This window comes from Crotalus tigris, unplaced genomic scaffold (genome assembly GCF_016545835.1).
Source record: "Crotalus tigris isolate CLP2741 ecotype Arizona unplaced genomic scaffold, ASM1654583v1 scf7180000020588.15403103151:6194809, whole genome shotgun sequence".
NCBI lineage: Eukaryota > Metazoa > Chordata > Lepidosauria > Squamata > Viperidae > Crotalus > Crotalus tigris.
In genome coordinates this window covers 2,516,577-2,535,915 of record NW_024098092.1, presented here as the reverse complement: position 1 = coordinate 2,535,915, position 19,339 = coordinate 2,516,577, and the positions used below count along the sequence as shown (strand labels likewise).

Below are 19,339 nucleotides of genomic sequence, written 5' to 3'. Positions count from 1 at the left end.
CGCCCATGCACACAAACTCTGCACCTTAATATTGTCTACCACTGCTGCAACACAACCGCAACCGAGCCGCGTGATTTGAAATCCAATCTCCTTTTACTGTTTTGCGCTCACGTAAAAAAACCCAACACATAACGAGCCAGGACACAAACACACTCCTCAGAAGTACAACAAAGAAACCTGGAATTGAAATTGCCGCCGCAGCCTCCTCCCACTCTGCTTTAGTTCAATAACCATCAAGAAGCAGCTGATGCCAAACAGCGGGGATTATTTACTAAATTAAATAATTATTTTTTTTTTTTAAAAAAAAATTATCTCCCCTCCCCTTGCCCCAAGCAAACCCATTTAATTGCTTATTAAATAAACTATCAGACAACCCAACAAGACCCTCTTGTAAACTTTACTAAATGTTGGCAGTTGAACAATATATATATTTTTAATGTATTTTAAATTCAAGTAACAAAAGTAGTCCATGGGTTATCCTGGCCCATAGCAACACCGTAAAGAGTGGAGGATATAACAACCAAAAGTGTGAACTAGAATTGTGTCTGCCAGCCACTCCGTTGCCTGAAAGAAAGGAAGAAAGAAGAAGAAGGAAAGGAAAAGAAAGGAAAGGAAAGGAAAGGAAGAGAAAAAAAGGAAGGAAGGAAGGAAGGAAGAAAGAAGGAACGAAGGAAGAAAAAGGAAGGAAGGAAGGAAGGAAGAAAGAAAGAAAGAAAGAAAGAAAGAAAGAAAGAAAGAAAAAGAAAGAAAGAAAGAAAGAAAGAAAGAAAGAAGGAAGAGTCAAGAGGGAGAGAGAGAGAGGAAGGAAGGAAGGAAGACTCGGGAGAGAGGAAGGAAGGAAGGAAAGGAAGGAGAAAAATGGGGAAGGAAGAAAGGAGAATGATGGGAAGGGAAGGAGGGAGAGAGAGGGAGGAAGAGAGGAAGGAAGGAAGGAAGGAAGGAAGGAAAGAGGGGAAGACGCCATAAAATTGGTTTCTTCAAGGAACAGCGGGCTATAAAAGCGAAGAATAATAAATAACAAACACAACATAATGCACACAAAATAATGTGGGTCCTAGAGAATCTTCACTTTGCACTACTCCCAATTCTTGAAACCCTCAACCAGTTCTTCATCTCTCCGCTGATCTTCTTACAATCAACTTTCCTGGCACATTTGCTCAACCGCAAGCCTTTGGCTGCTTCTCAAGCTGGTTGGCAAGCAGCCTTATTATTATTATTGCTACTTAAATGGAAACCAACAAAGCAACGCGTTTCAAAAAAGGATAACCATCAGCAGAGGAGAACGCTACCATCCCCCAAGAGCAAGAAAGGCAGTGTTAGGCCCTGGGAAAACCAGAAGCTGTGTTGCACACTCGACACACAGGAAATATCCCTGGCCAGCTTTCCCAAAGCGAACTGTTTCTCCATCTGAAGGAGTGCAAAGCCCCCTTTTTTATGACACACACCAAAAGGCAGAGGATTGGCTGGGAAAATGAGTGTACAGAATGTAAAAACTGGCTGTCGTTCCTGCGCGTGTTTGTGTGCTCCACACTGGTTGAGCAGTTTATATTTGACTATCCTCATTTTATCCCGAGTCAGAATCGCCAGCAACGCCCATCTATTTGCAAACCTTCATAACAGCTGTGGTTTTAGCTAGCAAAAAAAATCTCCTTTTTTTTTTGCAACGGGGAAGGATGTCTTATACTTGTTTGCTTTGAGGGGGGGGGTTGTTTTTTTGAAATTGCACGCCAGTTGCCACAAGCCATCTCAAAATTCCTAATCCAAGGAAGGGTCCAATCCATTTTGATTGTCCAGTTCTTCAACCGTCTCAAGATGGAATGGCAGCTTTTAAAAACCAGCTTTGCATTTGTCCCTCGGAGTAACGGTTAGCAGATAATGTTTTTAAAGTTTCGGGGTGAATTGCAGTATCAAGGGCACATACAAAGTCCAGACTGCTTCTGACCCCATCCAGACAGGGTAGCTTTCTTCATAACAACCACGTGATCAGGATCCATCTCTGCGTCGATTAAACAACCGCTTCGTGGATGGAAGAATCCCAGGTCCAGAATTTCTTTTTCTCAGACGTTTTTCATAGCACCACAAGCTGAAGTGGAGGAACAGGAATTCCTCCACTTTGGGACAAGGGGTCCCAAAGTAGCTAGACAGATCCTGGCCTTCAGAAGTCCACCATCCAACGTTTGCAGTATAAAAAACAAGAGTCAAATTTCCTCTCTTCCCGGTTCTCAAGTCTTCCTGCTTCAGGGGAAGGACGCCTCCCTTAGCAATCGTAGATCTCCTGGACGGTGGGCGGCTTCTTCACCTCTGTCTCCCAGATGTTGTCATAGCTGTAGTCCTCATGGAAGCTTTGCAGCTCGGCGTAGTCGTGGTAAGTCGAGTCCAGCTGTTCCCCCCCTGTTTCAGGCAGGTTGTAGGCCTGCAGGTTTTCATCTAGAAGAGATCAGGGCAGAGAAGAGCAACCAAGATGATTAGGGGACTGGAGGCTAAAAGAAATAATAATAATAATAATAATAATAATAATAATAATAATAATAATAATAATAATAATAGGAGGAGGAGGAGGAGGAGGAGGAAGAAGAAGAAGAGGAGGAGGAGGAGGAGGAGGAAGAGGAAGAAGAAGAAGAAGAAGAAGAAGAAGAAGAAGAAGAAGAAGAAGAAGAAGAAGAAGAAGAAGAAGAAGAAGAAGAAGAAGAAGAAGAGGAGGAGGAGCAGGGGGTTGGACTAGATGACCTCCGAGGTCCCTTCCAACTCTGCTATTCTGTTATTCACATAGACCAGGGGTAGGCAAGCTCGACTCTTTTATGACTCATGGACTTCAACTCCCAGTATCCCTGAGTCAGCATAGCCGACCCAGGAATTCTGGGAGTTGAAGTCCAGGAGTCATAAAAGAGCCGAGGTTGCCTACCCCTGACATAGACAGTTAAGGATTTGGAGGTGGGGCAGACTACAGTCCCTTCCCCGGTGAGGATCATTCCTTGAAAGCTCCTTCTGGAGTGGCATTTGGGTTCCCTCTGAACTGCCCCGTCTTCTTCTAGGCCGATTCTGAATTCAAATCCAGGCGGCTGCCAGCCAAAGCTCATTCAAGGCCAAGATCTCAAGGCCTCCCAAGGACTCACCTGACGTTGGCAAGGAACGCGTCCGGAGGCCGTCTCCCGAAGAGGTGCTCTGTTTGCAGGAGGGGAAGGCAAAAACAGCAGCTCAGGGCCACAAAACTCACACAGCAGTTTTGTCTTCCGATTCTACCCCTGCCCCCCCCCCCTACCCAGAAGAACCGAATCTCCTTTGCGCTGCACTTACTGTGGTCAAATAATTGACGTCTGGTGCAGGCTGCGTGGCAAAGTGAAAGGCTGGGGCCGAGGCATTGCCTCTCTGGGCCAGGACGGGTTCTCCCCAGTGGTCTCCACAGGACGGTTGAAAGCTCTTCCACCCCAGAGGATGATGGCAGACGGGAACAGACACTGGCACGGTTGGGTAGCCGTTCTGAGGCTCCACAGGGGACGGCCCGTGACACCTCCCGAGCTGTGAAGGAGACGAGGAAGGAAGGGAAGGAGGAGGAAGGAGGGGGAGGATGGAAGGGAAGGTGGGGAAGAGGAGGGGGAGGGGAAGGAGGAGGAGGAGGAGGAGGAAGAAGAAGAAGAAGAAGAAGAAGAAGAAGAAGAAGAAGAAGAAGAAGAAGAAGAAGAAGAAGAAGAAGAAGAAGAAGAAGAGGAGGAGGAGGGGAGGAAGAGGAGAAAAAGAGGGGGAGGAGGAGAAGAAAAGAAGGAGAAGAAGAGGAGAAAAAGGAGGAGGAGGAGAAGAGGAGAAAAGGAGGAGGAGGAGAAGAAGATGAAGAAAAGAAGAGGAAGGAAGAAGAAGAAAAGAAGAAAGAATTAAAGAAGAATAGAAGAAGAAGAAGAATAGAAGAAGAAGGAGGAGGAGGAGGAGGAGGAGGAGGAGGAGGAGGAGGAGGAGGAGGAGGAGGAGATGACAATTGCATGGAGATCTTACCCATATAGAATGAGTCAAAGCTTGCACAGTTAGATGTACTAAATCAGAAGCATCTTTGGCCTTTTGGAGCGACTTACAAATTGTGCCCAGGAGCTTTAAACCCGCTCACCCACCTACCCATTTCTGAGAAAGCCCCTGGTTTTTGATCCTGCTCATTTGGAAAGAGGACCAGCCTAGCCCAGTAACTCCTCAAAAGAGGCAGTAACCTCCCCCCCCCTGCTTTGCATGTGAGGAATCCCACGGTGGAGGCTAAACCACAGAATAAATCCTGGGTAGAAAATACACCACGGGAGAAAAAACAAAACAAAACATGTAGGTTTTCCCATCTTGCTCGCAGATTTCTGCAAAGCCTCTAACGGGCTGTTTCGGGAAGGCGATGCTGATCCAGAAAAGCCTTTAGAAGACAGCTTATTGGGCTTGAGTTCAAATCTTGTGCAGGGGGTCCTCGCCTTACCACCCCAACCGAGCCCAACATTTCTATCGGTAAGCGAGACATTTGTTAAGCGAGTTTAGCCCCATTTTATAAACTTTCCAGCCACGGGGGTTAAGTGGATCACTGCAGTTCAGTTAGCAACGTGGTCGTTAGATGAACATGGCTTCCCCCATTGGCTCGGCTCGTCCGAAGGTCGCGAAAGGGGATCGCGTGACCCCCCGGGAGACTGCAACTGTCCTAAGTACAGGCCAGTTGCCACGCATCTGAATTTTGATCACGTGACCCTGGGGATGCCACAACAGATGTAAGCGTGAAAAACAGACGTACGTCGCTTTTTTCAGTGCCGTTGTTAACTTCGACTGAACCGTTGTAAATCGAAGACTACCTGTATAATCGCTCCGTGGCCCTCCCTGTTTGCCCCCGGCCCCACTCACCTCTCCCAGGAAGTAGGAGGCTGCTGCCCCGTGCGTGGAGGGCGAGTTGGGCGTGTAGGGGTCGGCATACATGGGGGAAGACGAGAGAGAGGCGTATTCCAGCGTTTGGGGTGCAGGGCAGGTCTGACTCCTCGGCACGTTCCACTGCTTCGGCTGCAGGGGGGGGGGACAAAAACGTCCACTTGGGTGAGAAATCCAGCTGTGGATTTCCTGGGAAGGGCACCTGCAGGGCCTGTCCAGATGCTCCTCAATCCCAGACAGGGAGGCTTAGATCCTAGCATGATGTTGTGGTTCCGGCTAATGAAACATGCCAAAGAACTTCCAGGCATTGATTTTCCTAAAAGTCTTTTATTGTTACAAAATGTCGGCACAGGCACAACGGAGGGATGCTAGGATCTAAGTTCTCTTCCTCTGAGCAGTTAAATTATCGGCATGTTCCCTCCCTAAATTAGCCCTCATATCTCACATTATCCAATTAGTGTGAAGGTTAAATGTTTTCTTCCTCTTTCTTTCCCGGGCTTTACCCCCAACCCCCCCTTCTGCTCTGTATTAATCCCATAATTACCAGACAATTCTACATATTGTCAAAAGCAAGAATATACAATATTTGCAGTGTTGACATTGGGCTTCGATCCCGGAGCTCTGCCCTCTTCCCAAATTCCGAGATTATTCTCAGCTCGTACATGGTTCAAGTCCAGGTGCAGCGGGCGCACGGCGGGATGCTCCTGTTGGGCCAGGGCCGAGTAGGGCTCGTTGTACACGGGAGAGACGCCCTCGCCACGGGGGTGCTTGGAGACGAGTGGGAAGGGGCTTTTCTTGTCGGCGTTCTCGCCGGGGCCCTGAGGCTGCTGCGGTGGGGGCGGGACGCCCTTCCCTTTGGACTTTCGAGAACTCCCTTTTCGTTTCAGCTCGGCTTTCGGCATTCCTGTCCCTGCCGGGGCTTGCTTTCCTGAGCACTGCAACAAGAGGCGGCACCATTTAAGAATCCCCGAGCAGAAAAATGTCACGCCATGCAAAAAAAGGGGGGGGAAACCTCTCCGAGCTTGGTGGTTTTCTCGCAGGCGTTTCATTGCCAAGCTAGTTAGCCTCATCAGGGGCTTGGATATGAACAGAGAGCAAAGCCCACTCCCTTCCAGCACGGATGATATTACCTAGTTGGGTAATGAAACGTCCGCAAGAAGACCACCAAACTAGGCCACGAGAGCACCAAGCACCTCACAGTTCTAAGGATCATCCAGTCAGACGGGTCTTCAGGCCAGCTTCTCCCAATCTGGTCGCTCTCCATATGGGTGGACATTAACTCCCCAAAGTTAATGGAGAAGCTGGGGAGTCTTCTGGATAAGTGGACTTTATTCTTAGGCTCTCCGGCCAATTTTAATTGGCGAGTAGAAAATAACTGGAATGTGGGATCCGCGATGCTCTCTGAGCTTGGTGGTTTTATCGCAGACGTTTCATGACCCAACTAGGTAACATCCTCAGTGCTAGAAAGGGGTGTGGTTTGCAGAATGGAGGAGGAGGAGGAGGAAGAGGATTATGGGGTCATTGGTACTCTCTGAGCTTGGTGGCTTTCTTGCAGACGTTTCATGACCCAACTAGGTAACGTCATCAGTGCTAGAGAGGAGGAGGAGGGGGGAGGGGGACAATGACAACCGTGGGGTCCTTGGTGCTCTCTGAGCTTGGTGGCTTTCTTGCAGACGTTTCATGACCCAACTAGGTAACGTTATCAGCGCTAGAAGGGAGTGAAGGTTGCTCTCTGTTCATATACAAGCCCCTGATGAAGTTACCTAGCTGGGTCATGAAACGTCTGCAAGAAGACCACCAAGCTCTGAGACCATCAAGGACCCCTCAGTCCTCTTTCTCCTCCTCCTCCATTTCTCCCCCCCCTCCACAAACCCCACTCCCTTCTAGCACTGATGAAGTTACCAAGCTGGGTAACGAAAGGTCTGCAAGAAAGCCACCAAACTCAGAAAGAACCGAGGACTCCGCAGTTCAACTCAGAGCTATAAATACTCTCTTCTATTAATAACTGGAATCCTGTGAAGTCAACATAAAACTAAAAGTTTCCTATGGACCAGGCCCATCCATATTCCAGCAACACAACCCGTATTTAGCAGCTGTGCTCAAAACCTTTGAAGAGGAACTTTGATGGGGCCTACAAAGGAATAACAGAATAACAGAGTTGGAAGGGACCTTGTGGGTCATCTAGTCCAACCCCCCAAGCAAGGGATCCCCACACCATTTCTGACCGAGGGCAGTCCAGTCTCTTCTCAAAAGCTTCCAGCGATGAAGCTCCCACAACTTCCGAAGGCCATCTTGGATGGGCTCTAACTGGAAGACCAGGATCACCCAAGCAAGGCCAGCCTTTCCAGATCTTTCAAGTCAACTTGCCTTTTTTTTTTCCTTCTTCCCACAGACCCCCCCCACGAGGTTGGTGCTGCTGCTTGAAGCCCACCACCCATTTGTTTTTTCCGAACCTCCAACTTACGCAGGCTGGTTGCGGCAGATTGTTTTCGGCTAACCGATTCTCGGGTACCACATCAAACATATGTCTCTCGGACAGAGAAGCCGTACTGGTTTGGGAGTGGTGGGTAGACGTCGCCCCCTTCCCAGCAGAAGCCCAAGAATTTGTTCTGCCCTCTGAGGTGAGTGACCCTCTTCCACTTCCTGAAAACTAAACCAACCAAGAAATTAAAATGTATGGAATTTGGGGCGGGCAAGAGAAGATCAAATACACTGAATGATTGGCATGGGGGAAAGAATGCAGTCCTGGCCTTCAGAAGGGGGGGGGGGGCAGAAGAGCAAAACATTAAGGCAGTGGTTCTCCACCTGTGGGTCGGGACCCCATTTGGGGTCGAACGACCATTTCACGGGGGTCGCCAAACAATGCAGTCCGCCATTTTTTTCCCCCTTTTCCTTAGCTGTGCTCCTCCCTTTTATTCTATTGGCTTTGGAAAGCCAATAGAATAGACTCTCTTGAATAGAGTCTAATTCTATTGGCTCTGCCCTGCTGAGCCCGCCAAAAGTCCCATTCTGCAAACGGTGCTGCACCAGTTGAGTAGTCCTCGACTTACGACCGGTTGAGTAGTCCTCGACTTACGACCGGTTGGGGGGGGGTCGCGGCATTAAAAAGGTTGAGAACCACTGCTTTAAGGGGTTGATTTCCCAAGAGATTACAGTATGATTTACAACCGTTCCTTTACTGACCAAAGTCACAACGGCAAATGAAAAAGAGGATGAGTTTCGGGACTGAGTTAGATTTTTAGATGGGCGAAAGGAAGCAGACTTTGGAGCGGGACAGAGTTCCTAATCTCTTCTACAAAACTGGCTAAGAACTAGGATGAAAGTGATTAAATAAGGACTGATTTCATTGAAGAAGTGAATGTAACAACCTGGCTGGTCCTGGGAAGCGGGCTGGGTCCTCTTGGGAGCACGGATGGGAGACCACCCAGAAATTTATTGAAAAAAATTATAATTTACAGTCCAGGTAGTCTTCGACTTACAACTTTTCATTCGAAGTTACAAGGGCACTGAAAAAAGTGACCTTTGTCACACTTAATAACTTTTGCAGCATCCCCATGGTCACGTGATCAAAATTCAGACAACTGGTTCATATTTACGACGGTCGCAGTGTCCTGGGGATCACGTCATCCCCTTTGGCCACTTTCTGACAAAGTCCACGGGGAAGTCAGATTCACTTAACAACCGTGTTACTAACTTAACAGCTGCAGCGATTTACTTAGCAACAGTTGCAGGAAAGGTCGTAAAACAGGGCTAAATTCACTTAACAAATGCCTCACTTTGCAGCGACAGAAAATCTGGGCTCAACTGTGGTGGTAAGTCAGGGACTAGCTGTCCTGAGAAAGAAGAAAAGGTGAGAAAGAAATGCATGAATAGTCCAGCTTGATTTTGCTAGGTATAAGATGGAGTAAAGAGAAACGCTTTCAAGATTCTACTATTAAACCCTACACCAATAAAGTCGCATTCCCAAGATCCTGTCAAGCACCAGGGAAATTGGGAGATCCAAGCAGTTCCAATGGGTATAAAGATTTATTGCAAGCTGGAGCTCTCTGCAAGAGCTCTACAAGGGAAATTAGCGGGAGAGAAGAGTAGAAGGAATTCAAGGTGGGCTGGAGTTAGATCTCTTGTGGGCACGCAGGGACTCATGACTGACGACGCCTTTGACCCTCCCTCCCTTGGGCTCAGCCCGGTCATCCACATCTCTTTTATGTGCTTGTTCCTTGATCTGGCCTACTCCAAAGGGCTCACAGGCACAATATACCAGCAATTTCAAGAGGCTGAATCTAAGAACACCTTCAATGTTCTTTTCAGAAGCCTCCCAGCCCACCTGCACGATAGGCCAAAGTGATTTTCCTCCTGCTGTTGGGAATTAACCTAAACGGAGCTTTGAAGTGTTTTTAGTGTCCAACCCACATACTAGGTGTATTTGTGAAGCATCCTGTGCCAAATGAATGCTGCCATTGTGGTGTGTTCTTAGTCCTGTCTGGGTTAAGGGGTCTTGGCTTGTCCAACTCTATTGGACGGAATTAGGCTAGGAAGAGGATTTAAGCAAGGAAACAAAGAATCATTCTCCTCCTACGCATAATGCAGAATTGTGTTGTAAGCTAGACAGGAAACAGCGCCCTACCTGCGCCAGGTGAGAAGGCTTTAACCTGGAGAAACTGTCCGATCCAGAGAGGGAGGAATCTGCGTGGCGGAACTGAGCAGTTTTAAGACAGTATAGCCACTCTTGGTAATCTTCGTAGCTGGAGCAAATCACCCGGATGGAGTTGATCAGCCGGCCTGTAAGAAACAGAGGTCACCTCTTGTTCGGAACAAAACGGGAGGTTTTTGATTCAGATCTCTCAACAGGAAGGGATCCTTCGGAATCTCAGGTGGATCCTTCCGAATCCCCCATTCCTTGTCTCTTTCTAACGGAGGGATGTCCGTGGCTGGCTTCAGTGTCTCCCCCTGACAGAGCAGGTGCTCAGATGGTCTCATCTTAAGCTGGCTTTCCACAAGAAAAGTTAATAAGGGAAGCTGGATTTGCTTAACGACCATGTGGTTCACTTAAGGACTGCAGGGATTCAATCCGTGCCACAAAAAGTTGTAAAGTTGCGCCTGACTTACTTTTAAGAATCTCTTTGCTTAGCAGTGGAAATTCTCGTCCCCACTGCAAGTGGGGAGCTTAATCTCTTTCTCTTGATATCTAAACACACACACACACGTACACACACAAAAGTTTACATGCAAGCAAAAGACTCACCTTCTATTAGAAAAGCAGTCTTCTGGTTTTCCTCAAATTGTACTTGGATGGCATTCAACGGCAACTCTCCCTGTTTGCAGGGGAAAAAAATCAGACGCCCTTTGAAATATCAAAACCCAATTCCTGCAGCCGTTCTTCGTACGTTTTAGTCTCCAGGCCTTTAATCATCCTAGTTGCTCTTCTTTGCACTTTTCCCAAAGTCTCAATATCTTTTTTTTAATGAGGGAACCAAAACTGGGTGCAGCATTCTAGGTGTGGCCTCACTAAGTTTTTGTAAAGCGGTACTAATACTTCACATGACTTTGATTTTGAATTTTGGCCACAAGTTGAGCACTTACAACTACTGTTTAGTGACTGTTCAGAGTTACAACAGCACTAAAAAAAAAAAGGTCGCTTACAATCGGTCCTCACCCTTACAAATGGTATAACATCCCCATGGTTACGCAATTAAAATTTGGGTACTTATATATATATATATATATCCTAAAATGGGACATGAATCATTTAACAATCGCTTTGTTTAGCGATGGAAGTTCTGATGCCAGATATAGTCGTAAGGTGAGGACTCCTGTAAAATGGTGCATCCCCCGGAGAGGTTGGCCAGGATTTAAGGAAAAACTCATATTGTGACGTTTTCTCACACAACACTCCCCCCCCTCTTGTTTTTAGTTAAAAACCGGTCGCTCTCAAGAAATGCTTTGCAGAGATTCTCGGGGTTTTGACGATTGTTGACTGAATCCTTGTGTCTGAAGTCAACACTTTTAGAGTTAATTCCCTGCTTTGCAAAATGTCCATGTCCTAAAAGGACTTTGTACCTCCCGGAGTTTACCGACCACAAATCCTTCAAAAGCTGTTTTTTCCTTCTCCGGCAAATTTTGCAGGGGGTTGAGGCTGATTTTCAAGGAGGGGATCCCGTTGGAAGGAACAAAGTTCCCCCCCAAAACCCAAACAAATTGTGTTTGCATTTGTGTGTGCAGAAGGATGAATGCAAGGGGAAGAGTCTAACGCACAGGTGTCCACCCTTGGCAACGTTAAGGCTGCTGGACTTCAACACCCAGAATTCCTCAGTCAGCATAACTGCATTCCCCAGCACGACGGCATGGCTGGGGAGTTCTGGGAGTTGACGTCCACAGGCCTTAAAGTTGCCGCAGTTGGACACCCCTGGTCTAAATGGGTGCAGAAGAACCTCTGGTAGGAAGAAATGGCAAAGGATAATAATTGATCAGATGTCTGGGCTTTCCCCAGGGACGGAATGATAACTGTGTTGGCTTTCAGGCTGATTTTCCCACAGTCCTCCAGCCCTGTGTTTAAGATGCTCTTCCGCAACTCAGGACTTGCATGGCAAAATGCCTCTGCAAGTGGACAGATTTCCTGGCTCCCCTTTTCTGCTCCAAATCCGGCACCACCCCGAGTGTTTTGCTGAAGCTTCTGCCCCATGAGGAGAAGGGGAGTGGGGGAAGACGGGCTCCCTCCAGCTGTCCTCTTTAGCCCTCACGGAGTGGTGTTTTTCCTGCAGAACCAGTCCAGGTGAAATTGTCAGGATCGACAGGGGAATGAGTCAGGCAGAGAGGACAAAGGATGCTGTGGGAAATCCCCCGGTTCTCAGAGCAATGTAGACTGAGGTTACGACAACAGAAATAGGAGTTCAGTTTCTGTAGAGGTGTGGGAAAACAGGCCACAATTCAGAGACAATGACAATAACAACCTCTTCATTTTTCTCTCCTCTTTTTTTATCTTCTCCTTCTCCTCCTCCTCCTTTTCTGTCAACCCATTCTGCTTCTTCTTCCCTCTCCTCCTTTCTTATTTCTTCTCTTTTTTTCCTCCTCCTCCTTCCTTCTCCTTCTCCACTCCCCCCTTTTCTCCTTTTTCCTCCCCATCCCTCTCCTCCTCCTTCTTTCTCCTTTTCTTCATTCTACAACCTTTCAGAGACCGAGTGCCCAAACTGCAACCCAAAACCCACTTATTCATTGCCAGGTGGCCCACTGGGTGGGCGTGACTGTGATGGTCATGGCAGAATGGGTGGGTGTGGCCAAGGTGTTGCTCATGGGGAGGGATTCCTGTGGGGGGTGGGCAGGGTTGGGGGAGATCCAGGGGGTCTCTGGCAGGTGGGGCGGTGGGCAGGAGGCTCATCCTACAGGGTGTGAGGCAGGGTGGGGGTGCCATTGCCATGGGGTGAGGCAAGGACCGGGGTGGCTGCTGCCTGAGACCACTGGCCCCTGCACACAGAGGCCAGCGAGTGCCTGGGGGCTGACGGGGTCCATCAGCAGCCACAGCCTGCCCGCCCCTCAACTGGCACACTCTGGGGCTCTGCAGCCCACCGGCAGCAGTTCACAGGAGCCGCCTCTGAGCTGCCGGCTGACAGCTGAGGAAGTGATGCAGTGGGTTGTGCCAGGGAAAAGGAGAGCATGCGAGAACAGGAGGGATGGGACAGGGCAGGCGGGCGGGAGGGAAACCAGCCATGCAGGGATGCATCCGGCCATGTGGGACTTGTCTGCCCAAAATCAAGTTCCTACAGTTGGCACCAGAGCTTTGCCAGGTCCATCTCTGCTGTGAATGGACAACCAAGAGCTTATAGACTTTCTGACCAGCCCTTTGGTGCCACCTGAGAGGAACAAGCTAGCTTTAGGGGCTCTCTCTGGAGTGTTGAGTTGGAAAGAAGCTTCCCGATGGGATGAAAAGCAAAACCGTGCATCTTCATAGGGTTGTCCCTTTTCATCACACCTCCGCTGAAAATCAAATTTTAACCCTTGTTCCTTTAGTTGCCTAGCAAGGAAGCCTGTCCAACAGATCCTGGTGCATACAGGATGCCAACCACAGTTAAACCAGACTGGCAGCATTGCGTAAATAGGAACTCTCTAGGTGAGAACTATCAGAAACAAAAGCCAGTTCCAAGAATGATATTCTTCTACAAACCACCATATTAAAAAAAAAAAAAACAACAACAGAGGCCAAATGCACCTGTACTTTGAAAAGCCCCTATTCAGCCGGTTAATAGCAACAGCTGGGTCCTTGCGCTTGCATGCGCGCGCGCGCACACACACACACACACACCAAAGCCCCAGGCAGCTTCGGCAACACATGTTTGGCGACGCGCACCCCTGCCACTATTTTTAAAAGGAATCCCAAAACCGTTGCAAGGCGGAACGCTTGTGTGCCGTTTGCAGAATCAAAGAAACGGGGCTGGTCCTTCCTGCATGGATTCGGGGCCAGACCCAGGAGAGAGAAAGGCACAAGTTTGGGGCGCGCCGATTTGTCGGATCCGAAGCATCGTCCCTTTGGGGAAATTTTAAAAACCCGTTCCTGGACTATTTATAACTGGGCACAGCTTCCCCGATTCCTCAGACTCAAAACCAGCAGAGGAATAAAACGCATTTAAAGGACAATCCTTGGGTTCCTTCTCCTTAAGGCAACACACACACACACACCCTCCCCTCCCGTCCAGATCTGGAGTGATTCCAAATATTATCAAACGAAGCAAAGCTGGTCCCCTTTTTTCACCAGGGCCCTGTACCCCTTATCCGTCGCTTCCTCATTCCAGAGACACCTCTGCATGGGTTCGCCAGGTGCCGGGCTGAGTCACACCCAAGCCCCCCCCCCATGTGCACCTGGCAACTTTGCAGCTCTAAAATAGGTTGGCCAGCTCCGTGAGAACTAGGCTACCGTTCGGGCTGGGCCTTGTGCCACCGTTCCAGGAATGTGACTGTAGGCAGGCACCACCCTGCTGACACAGGCGTAACCACAACTATTCAGACACCACCAGCTTTCCAGGAGAAGGAAAGCCGAGTGCTTATTGTTATTTATTTTATTTTTTTTCCGTTTTAAAGGGACAGGGTGCTCATCTGTGTGCTCTCCGGCAAGGGCAGCGTGCCAAGGATAAGGCACGCTGGAGGAACCGGCTGAGATGGGATCAGTGCAAAAACGCTTCTGAAATTCAGCTGGGAGAGACTGAAAATTAAAACCGGGAACAGCCCAGTTTAGATTTCATCGCTGGTTGCAAACCCAAGCGGATCGTCTCTGTAGCGTCTCATCTTATAAGGGTGTGTGTGTGTGTGTGTGTGTGTGTGTTTCTTAAAGCTGGAAACCCTTATCCTACAGCGGAGGAGGTTGAGTTAGTTGAGGGCAGGATTCGAACTAGGGGCTTAAACCCATAAGGAACAAGCCAACACTTGAACTGGGGAGATCTTCAAAGAAGCTAGAGGCTCAGAGATATTCCAGGGGGGCGGGAGGGGGGGAAGGGAAGAGGTTTGAACAGGTATCCCTTCCAACTCTTAAGATGCTACTGATCTAAAATAAATTATTCTTGGCCGCTCCTAATAAATCCTAAAAGCTGCAACATGTCCCCGATTCCGTTAAAAAGCCAAAAGACAACTTCAGAAAAACATTATTTCCCCCATTGCAATTTCCTCTCATCTCTTTGGTAATATTTATTTACGTATTTATTTGTGGAATTTACATACTGCCCATCTGGCTGTGTGGGGCGATTCTGTGCTTTCCAAAGCTTGGGATTATATGCTAGGGTTTTTTTGTCCATCAACAAAAGGACAGCAACCAGAAATAATGTATTTTTAGCCACCCGAATGACTTTAGAGGAAAAAGGAAATACCAGCAAGGAATTCGTCTTACCTTGAAGTAGAGGCCATTGCGTTCTTCAGATACGATAACCAGGGTAGAAGGATAGAGCACCAACAAACGATGATGCTGTTCCTATTGGTATCAGAGAAGACCAGGTTTCAAATAAAGTAACAATAAGAGAGACCCTCTGCATACCTATTACTTATGCAAAAAGGGATTATTTACAGTTGGTCCCACAGTCAGCCAGATGTTTAGGCTGAATTTGGCATTTTTGTCCACCTATCGTGTCCTTTTGAAGGACATGAGATGGGCAGATATTGTTTCATAAGAATATTATTATTACTATTGGTCGCATAGTCGGCTAGATGTTTAGACTAGATTTGTTTATTTATGGATAACAATAAAAATAATAACAAGCTACAGTGAGGTAAAGTAGAGGCCTAGATGAAGATATTCTCTTCTGAAACACCAGAGCAAAATATATCCATCTACACCTAGAAGCATCATTTAGAGAGAGATGGATGGATGGATGGATGGATGGAACACAGTAGTTAGGCTTCCAAGTATATATTTGGAAGTGTAACCCTGCTGTCTTTTTATCTACCATCCATCCATCCCTATCTTATACGTGTGTGTGTGTGTGTGTGTGTGTGTATGTGTGTGTGTGTCCGTCCGTCCATCCATCCATCCCTATCTCTCTCATATATATGTATCCATCCATCATCCATCCATCCATCCATCCATCCATCCATCCATCATCTATATCGGTGTTTTTTAACCTTTTCGTCACCATGGACCCTTTAAATACTTTTGTGACCACAGACCATGTTCATGGACTACCAAGGCTTAACTCAAAATTTAAATCATAACATAAAATCATAACATAGGTTAGGATAGGGTGGGATGGGGAGGGGTGGGATGGGGTGAACTGGAGTGGAATGGAATAGAATAGAATAGAATAGAATAGAATAGAATAGAGAAATAGAATAGAACAGAACAGAATAGAACAGAATAGAAAAATAGAATAGAGCAGAATAGAGAAATAGAACAGAATAGAATAGGGAAATAGAATAGAAATAGAATAGAGAAATAAAATAGAAGTATAGCTATCTCAGCGTATTGTTTTGTCCCAGAAGAAAATGGCATTTCTGTTCCTCCCAACTGAGATTCATTCACTCCCAGGGGAAGGCCCCCCCTCCCTCCCAATCATCCTCCTATCAAGGTGTTGCACCTGGAAAGGTAAATGCTGTAACTTCACTTTGGAGACACACAGGATGTCGCCCAGAGACTTGCGCTGGGTGCCCTTCCATTCCTGCACGTGGGCGTTTTGCATCGACCACCGCAGCTGCTCCTTGCCCGGCGCGCCCTGCGTCCAGACCCTCTACAAGGGGAAAGCAAATCTCATCATCCCGGGCATCTGCCCCATCCTTCCCTTCTCCAGACCCCCTGCCCAGACTGACCGGCAGACTGGGTGCCTGCGGGTGAAAAAGGCCGCCCAAAAAACCGACCGTGCCAGTTTCCACCTCCAGCTGAACTGGAATGGAAGCGCCTCCCCGGGGCATGTGGGGGGGGGGAGCAGCATCCGCTGGCAGAGCTGAGCTGTCAGAAGCCAGCCTGGAAAGGCTGATCAGCTTCTTTGCTCTCTCCTTCAAGCTCTCTTCCTCATCCCAGCAAAATGACTCACGCTGGGAGGCCGCCAGCCATAATAACTGTGGAGGAGGGCTGGAGAAGAGTTTGCCAGGACAGCAGGAAAACTGGCTGGAGATTTTTAGGGAAGCCAGACCCCAGGGGGAGGTCTTCCCATGGAAGGGAGAGACCCACATTTGCCTCTACAGGCCTGGAGATGTTTTTCATCTTTCCCATCAATCAATTCCTTCCCTCTCTCACCCCTCCCTCCTTCTCTTCTGTCCTCCTTCCCTCCCTCCCCCTTTCCTTCTTTTTATTCCTTCTTCCCTTCCTCCCTCTCTCCCTCTTCACTGTTCCTTCCTTCCTTCTTTCCTTCCTTCCTTCTTCCCACCCTCCCTTCCCTCCCTTCCCTTCCTCCCTCTCTCCCCTTCCTCCCTCCCTCCCTGTCCCTCTCTTCTCATTTCTTCTCTCCCTTCTCACTCTTCCTCCCTCCCTCCTTCTTTTCATTCCTTCCCTCCCTCGCTCCCTCTTTCCCTTCCTTCTTCTCTCCCTTCTCACCTTCCCTCCCTCCCTCCCTCTTGAACCTAGATTGGGGGCCCAGCGCCTGGCCCAGCGATGCCCCCTTTTGCAGAGGGAGGCGAGCGATGGACCTGGTGCCGTCCTTTCTCCCCGCCCACCTCTAGGTCTTCACCTGAGTCTCCGGGGGCAAATCTGGGCGCCCTCCATTTAAATCGATCTGTTTCTCCAAGTGGTAGAGCCAGTGCTTCAGTTCCGTCTGGCTGGGGCAGTAGATGGTCAGGGGGGAGAGCAGCGGGCCTGGAAGAGCAAGGCAGGCATTGAGTTCATTGGCACCGTTCCGTTTTTTGGCACAGATTTTTGCAAGGGGAAATATTAATTGTCCTTAGGAAAGTCGCAGAAAGGGAGTCCTTGTCCCTGCAACTAGAGAGTAAAGACAACGGAAGCGTTCCCTCTTATTAATTGTTTCCCTGTCCATAGAAAAGCAGCCCCTCAGGGCAAAATGGAACCGCTTTTCCTGCTCAAATGCTGTGCTGCCCTTGGCTTTTGTTTTTTTTTCCAGAGATCATTCAAAGCTTCAGTGGACACAGTTTAAGAAAGACTCCACTTTAGATCAAAGGGATTTAGCAGAGTTAAACAGACCTGTTACTCTATCATCCCTGAAGTTGTTTTCCCCATATCCAGCCTCTCTGTGTTGACACAACTTTACCTTGTCTGAAGCTTCGTTTATTTTACTCACAGTGCCCAAAGCCCTTGGTTCTGCTTGGTCGCTGTATTCAGCAAACCAGACAAGGGTGTAAAACTGAAAATTTCTCATCATACCTGTATTTTATTTCTTCAGCTGGGGTGCAGTTAGCATTTCTTCCCAACCATAAACATACAAGAGAAAACGGCCATAAAAATTGCGGGGCAGTCCAAATTTACAGCCTATTCTAGAATCAACTCTCTTTTCTTATTTCTGTTCTGTACTTCCTGCCTGAATAGTTAATCAATATTCAGAGAGCCTTGCATATATCTTTTTTTTTTTTTTTTTTTTTGGAGCTATTCTTGGGAAAAGCTATCGTTCTCCTTCAGGGTTGATCCCTGGCCAGCTTCCAAGAAGCTAGTGTCAGCTTTTTCCTAGCTGGATCACCTGTTGGTCTCCTTATCCTGCCCTGATGGTAAACATAGGAACTCTACTGAGTGGCGTACCAGTTCCCATCAGAGGGTTCAGACCACAGCTCAAACCGTAATCATTTCCTGCCCTGCCTCTTAATCAAACAAATTAAGGGCCTGAACGATGGTACTTGGACTGCCAAGATAAGCCCAGACCGCCACAAGCCGTCATAACAAGCCATTATTGGCAGAATGAGTACTTTGGCCTGGCGCTGCCCCTGTGTTTGGTAACAAGCGGAGAATAATTAAATGCCTTCCCTGTTTATGAGCAGAGTTGAGAGAGAAACTTTTTTCCCACGTTGTGCCAACTTGGGGGAAACCGAGGCAGAGAATGGGGGGGGGAGGTGAGATGTATTTCTGACTCGTTGCCTGTTAGAGGCACCCACAAATTGTCCCTGCGGCCAAACATGACAACATGGCGTCCTCCTGTTCATTTTTCTGGTGAGGCTGGCAAACTCTTCTCTTGATAGCCCATTCAGTCTGTCTTTGATTTCCAGAAAAACATTAAATAGTGTTCAACTGGATTGCTTTCCCCCACTTAACGGCAAGACGTTGTCACAAGGCAACGCGAGATCGAACCGCCCTTTGTCTGAAATGCTATATGGGGCTTCCTGCCTGAGCAGAGGGTTGGACTAGAAGACCTCCAAGGTCCCTTCCAGTTTTGTTATTCTGTTAACTGTCACACTTATTTAACTTGATTCCTGGGCCTGAAAATAATTCCTTTTGGAGGTTTCTCTCCCCACATGGGGACAGTTAAAAAAAAAAAAAAGATGGAAGCAAGAAAAAAAAAAATTAGGTAACGCCACGCAACTTGGGAGCAACTCCAGAGGGCCAAAGATGGCATGTCCACACAAACAGAGGTGGGAAAATTGTGTCAGACTAAACAGCACAATTTTGAGCCACTTGCTTTGAACCGCTGGCTCAGATTTTGAACCGTCCTACACCGCAGACTGGAATGGAGCACCTCAGTCCAGTCTGGGTTTTTTTACAGTTTATAAGAAGCCACGGTGGGGCCGACTGGAGAGGTTGTGAACTTTCCTCTTTGCTGTCTAAAATCACACACAATGGCCTTAAGGCCATTCTGTTGAAAAGAAAGTTTTGTTTTGTTTTCTTTTGAAATAGCTGGTAGGGCTGAGGATGGCTTGCCTCAGTTCCAAAGGGCGATGCTATCTCAAACCAGAGAAAAATATTTCCTCTTCACACACACACACACACACACACCCAGGCAGGTTGTCGATCTGAGATTTCAGTCTTTTGGTTTTGAATTGTCTCCACCTCCCCTCCAAATGGAAGGCGTAAAAGAGCAGAAAAAAAGCAGAGAAGAGCAACAAAGAGGATTAGGGGACTGGAGGCTAA

At 47.9% G+C, this 19,339-nt stretch overlaps 2 protein-coding genes across 4 annotated transcripts in view; one reads left to right on the top strand and one right to left on the bottom strand.

Moving 5' to 3' along the window:
* PERM1 (PPARGC1 and ESRR induced regulator, muscle 1) overlaps positions 1 to 7,383 on the top strand; it is a 37,989-nt gene extending 30,606 nt beyond the window's left edge. Inside the window, exon 5 of the transcript XR_005559683.1 lies at positions 7,265 to 7,383. The gene's annotated coding sequence lies outside the window, so the exon portion shown is untranslated. The remainder of the gene's footprint in view (positions 1 to 7,264) is intronic.
* The window catches only part of PLEKHN1 (pleckstrin homology domain containing N1), a 37,557-nt gene continuing 19,055 nt past the window's right edge, over positions 838 to 19,339 (bottom strand). The window contains exons 6-16 of one of the 3 annotated variants that reach the window (XM_039367507.1): positions 17,004 to 17,128; positions 15,918 to 16,067; positions 14,738 to 14,818; positions 10,115 to 10,184; positions 9,497 to 9,651; positions 7,337 to 7,522; positions 5,535 to 5,807; positions 4,852 to 5,004; positions 3,295 to 3,516; positions 3,114 to 3,162; positions 838 to 2,427 (exon numbers count right to left, since the gene is read on the bottom strand). In XM_039367507.1, the coding sequence (XP_039223441.1) occupies positions 2,258 to 2,427; positions 3,114 to 3,162; positions 3,295 to 3,516; positions 4,852 to 5,004; positions 5,535 to 5,807; positions 7,337 to 7,522; positions 9,497 to 9,651; positions 10,115 to 10,184; positions 14,738 to 14,818; positions 15,918 to 16,067; positions 17,004 to 17,128 (1,634 nt within the window). In that variant the 3' untranslated portion in view covers positions 838 to 2,257. Of the gene's footprint in view, positions 2,428 to 3,113; positions 3,163 to 3,294; positions 3,517 to 4,851; positions 5,005 to 5,534; positions 5,808 to 7,336; positions 7,523 to 9,496; positions 9,652 to 10,114; positions 10,185 to 14,737; positions 14,819 to 15,917; positions 16,068 to 16,146; positions 16,608 to 17,003; positions 17,129 to 19,339 lie in introns of those variants that run through there. The other 2 variants (XM_039367508.1, XM_039367509.1) reach the window with 2 other exon arrangements.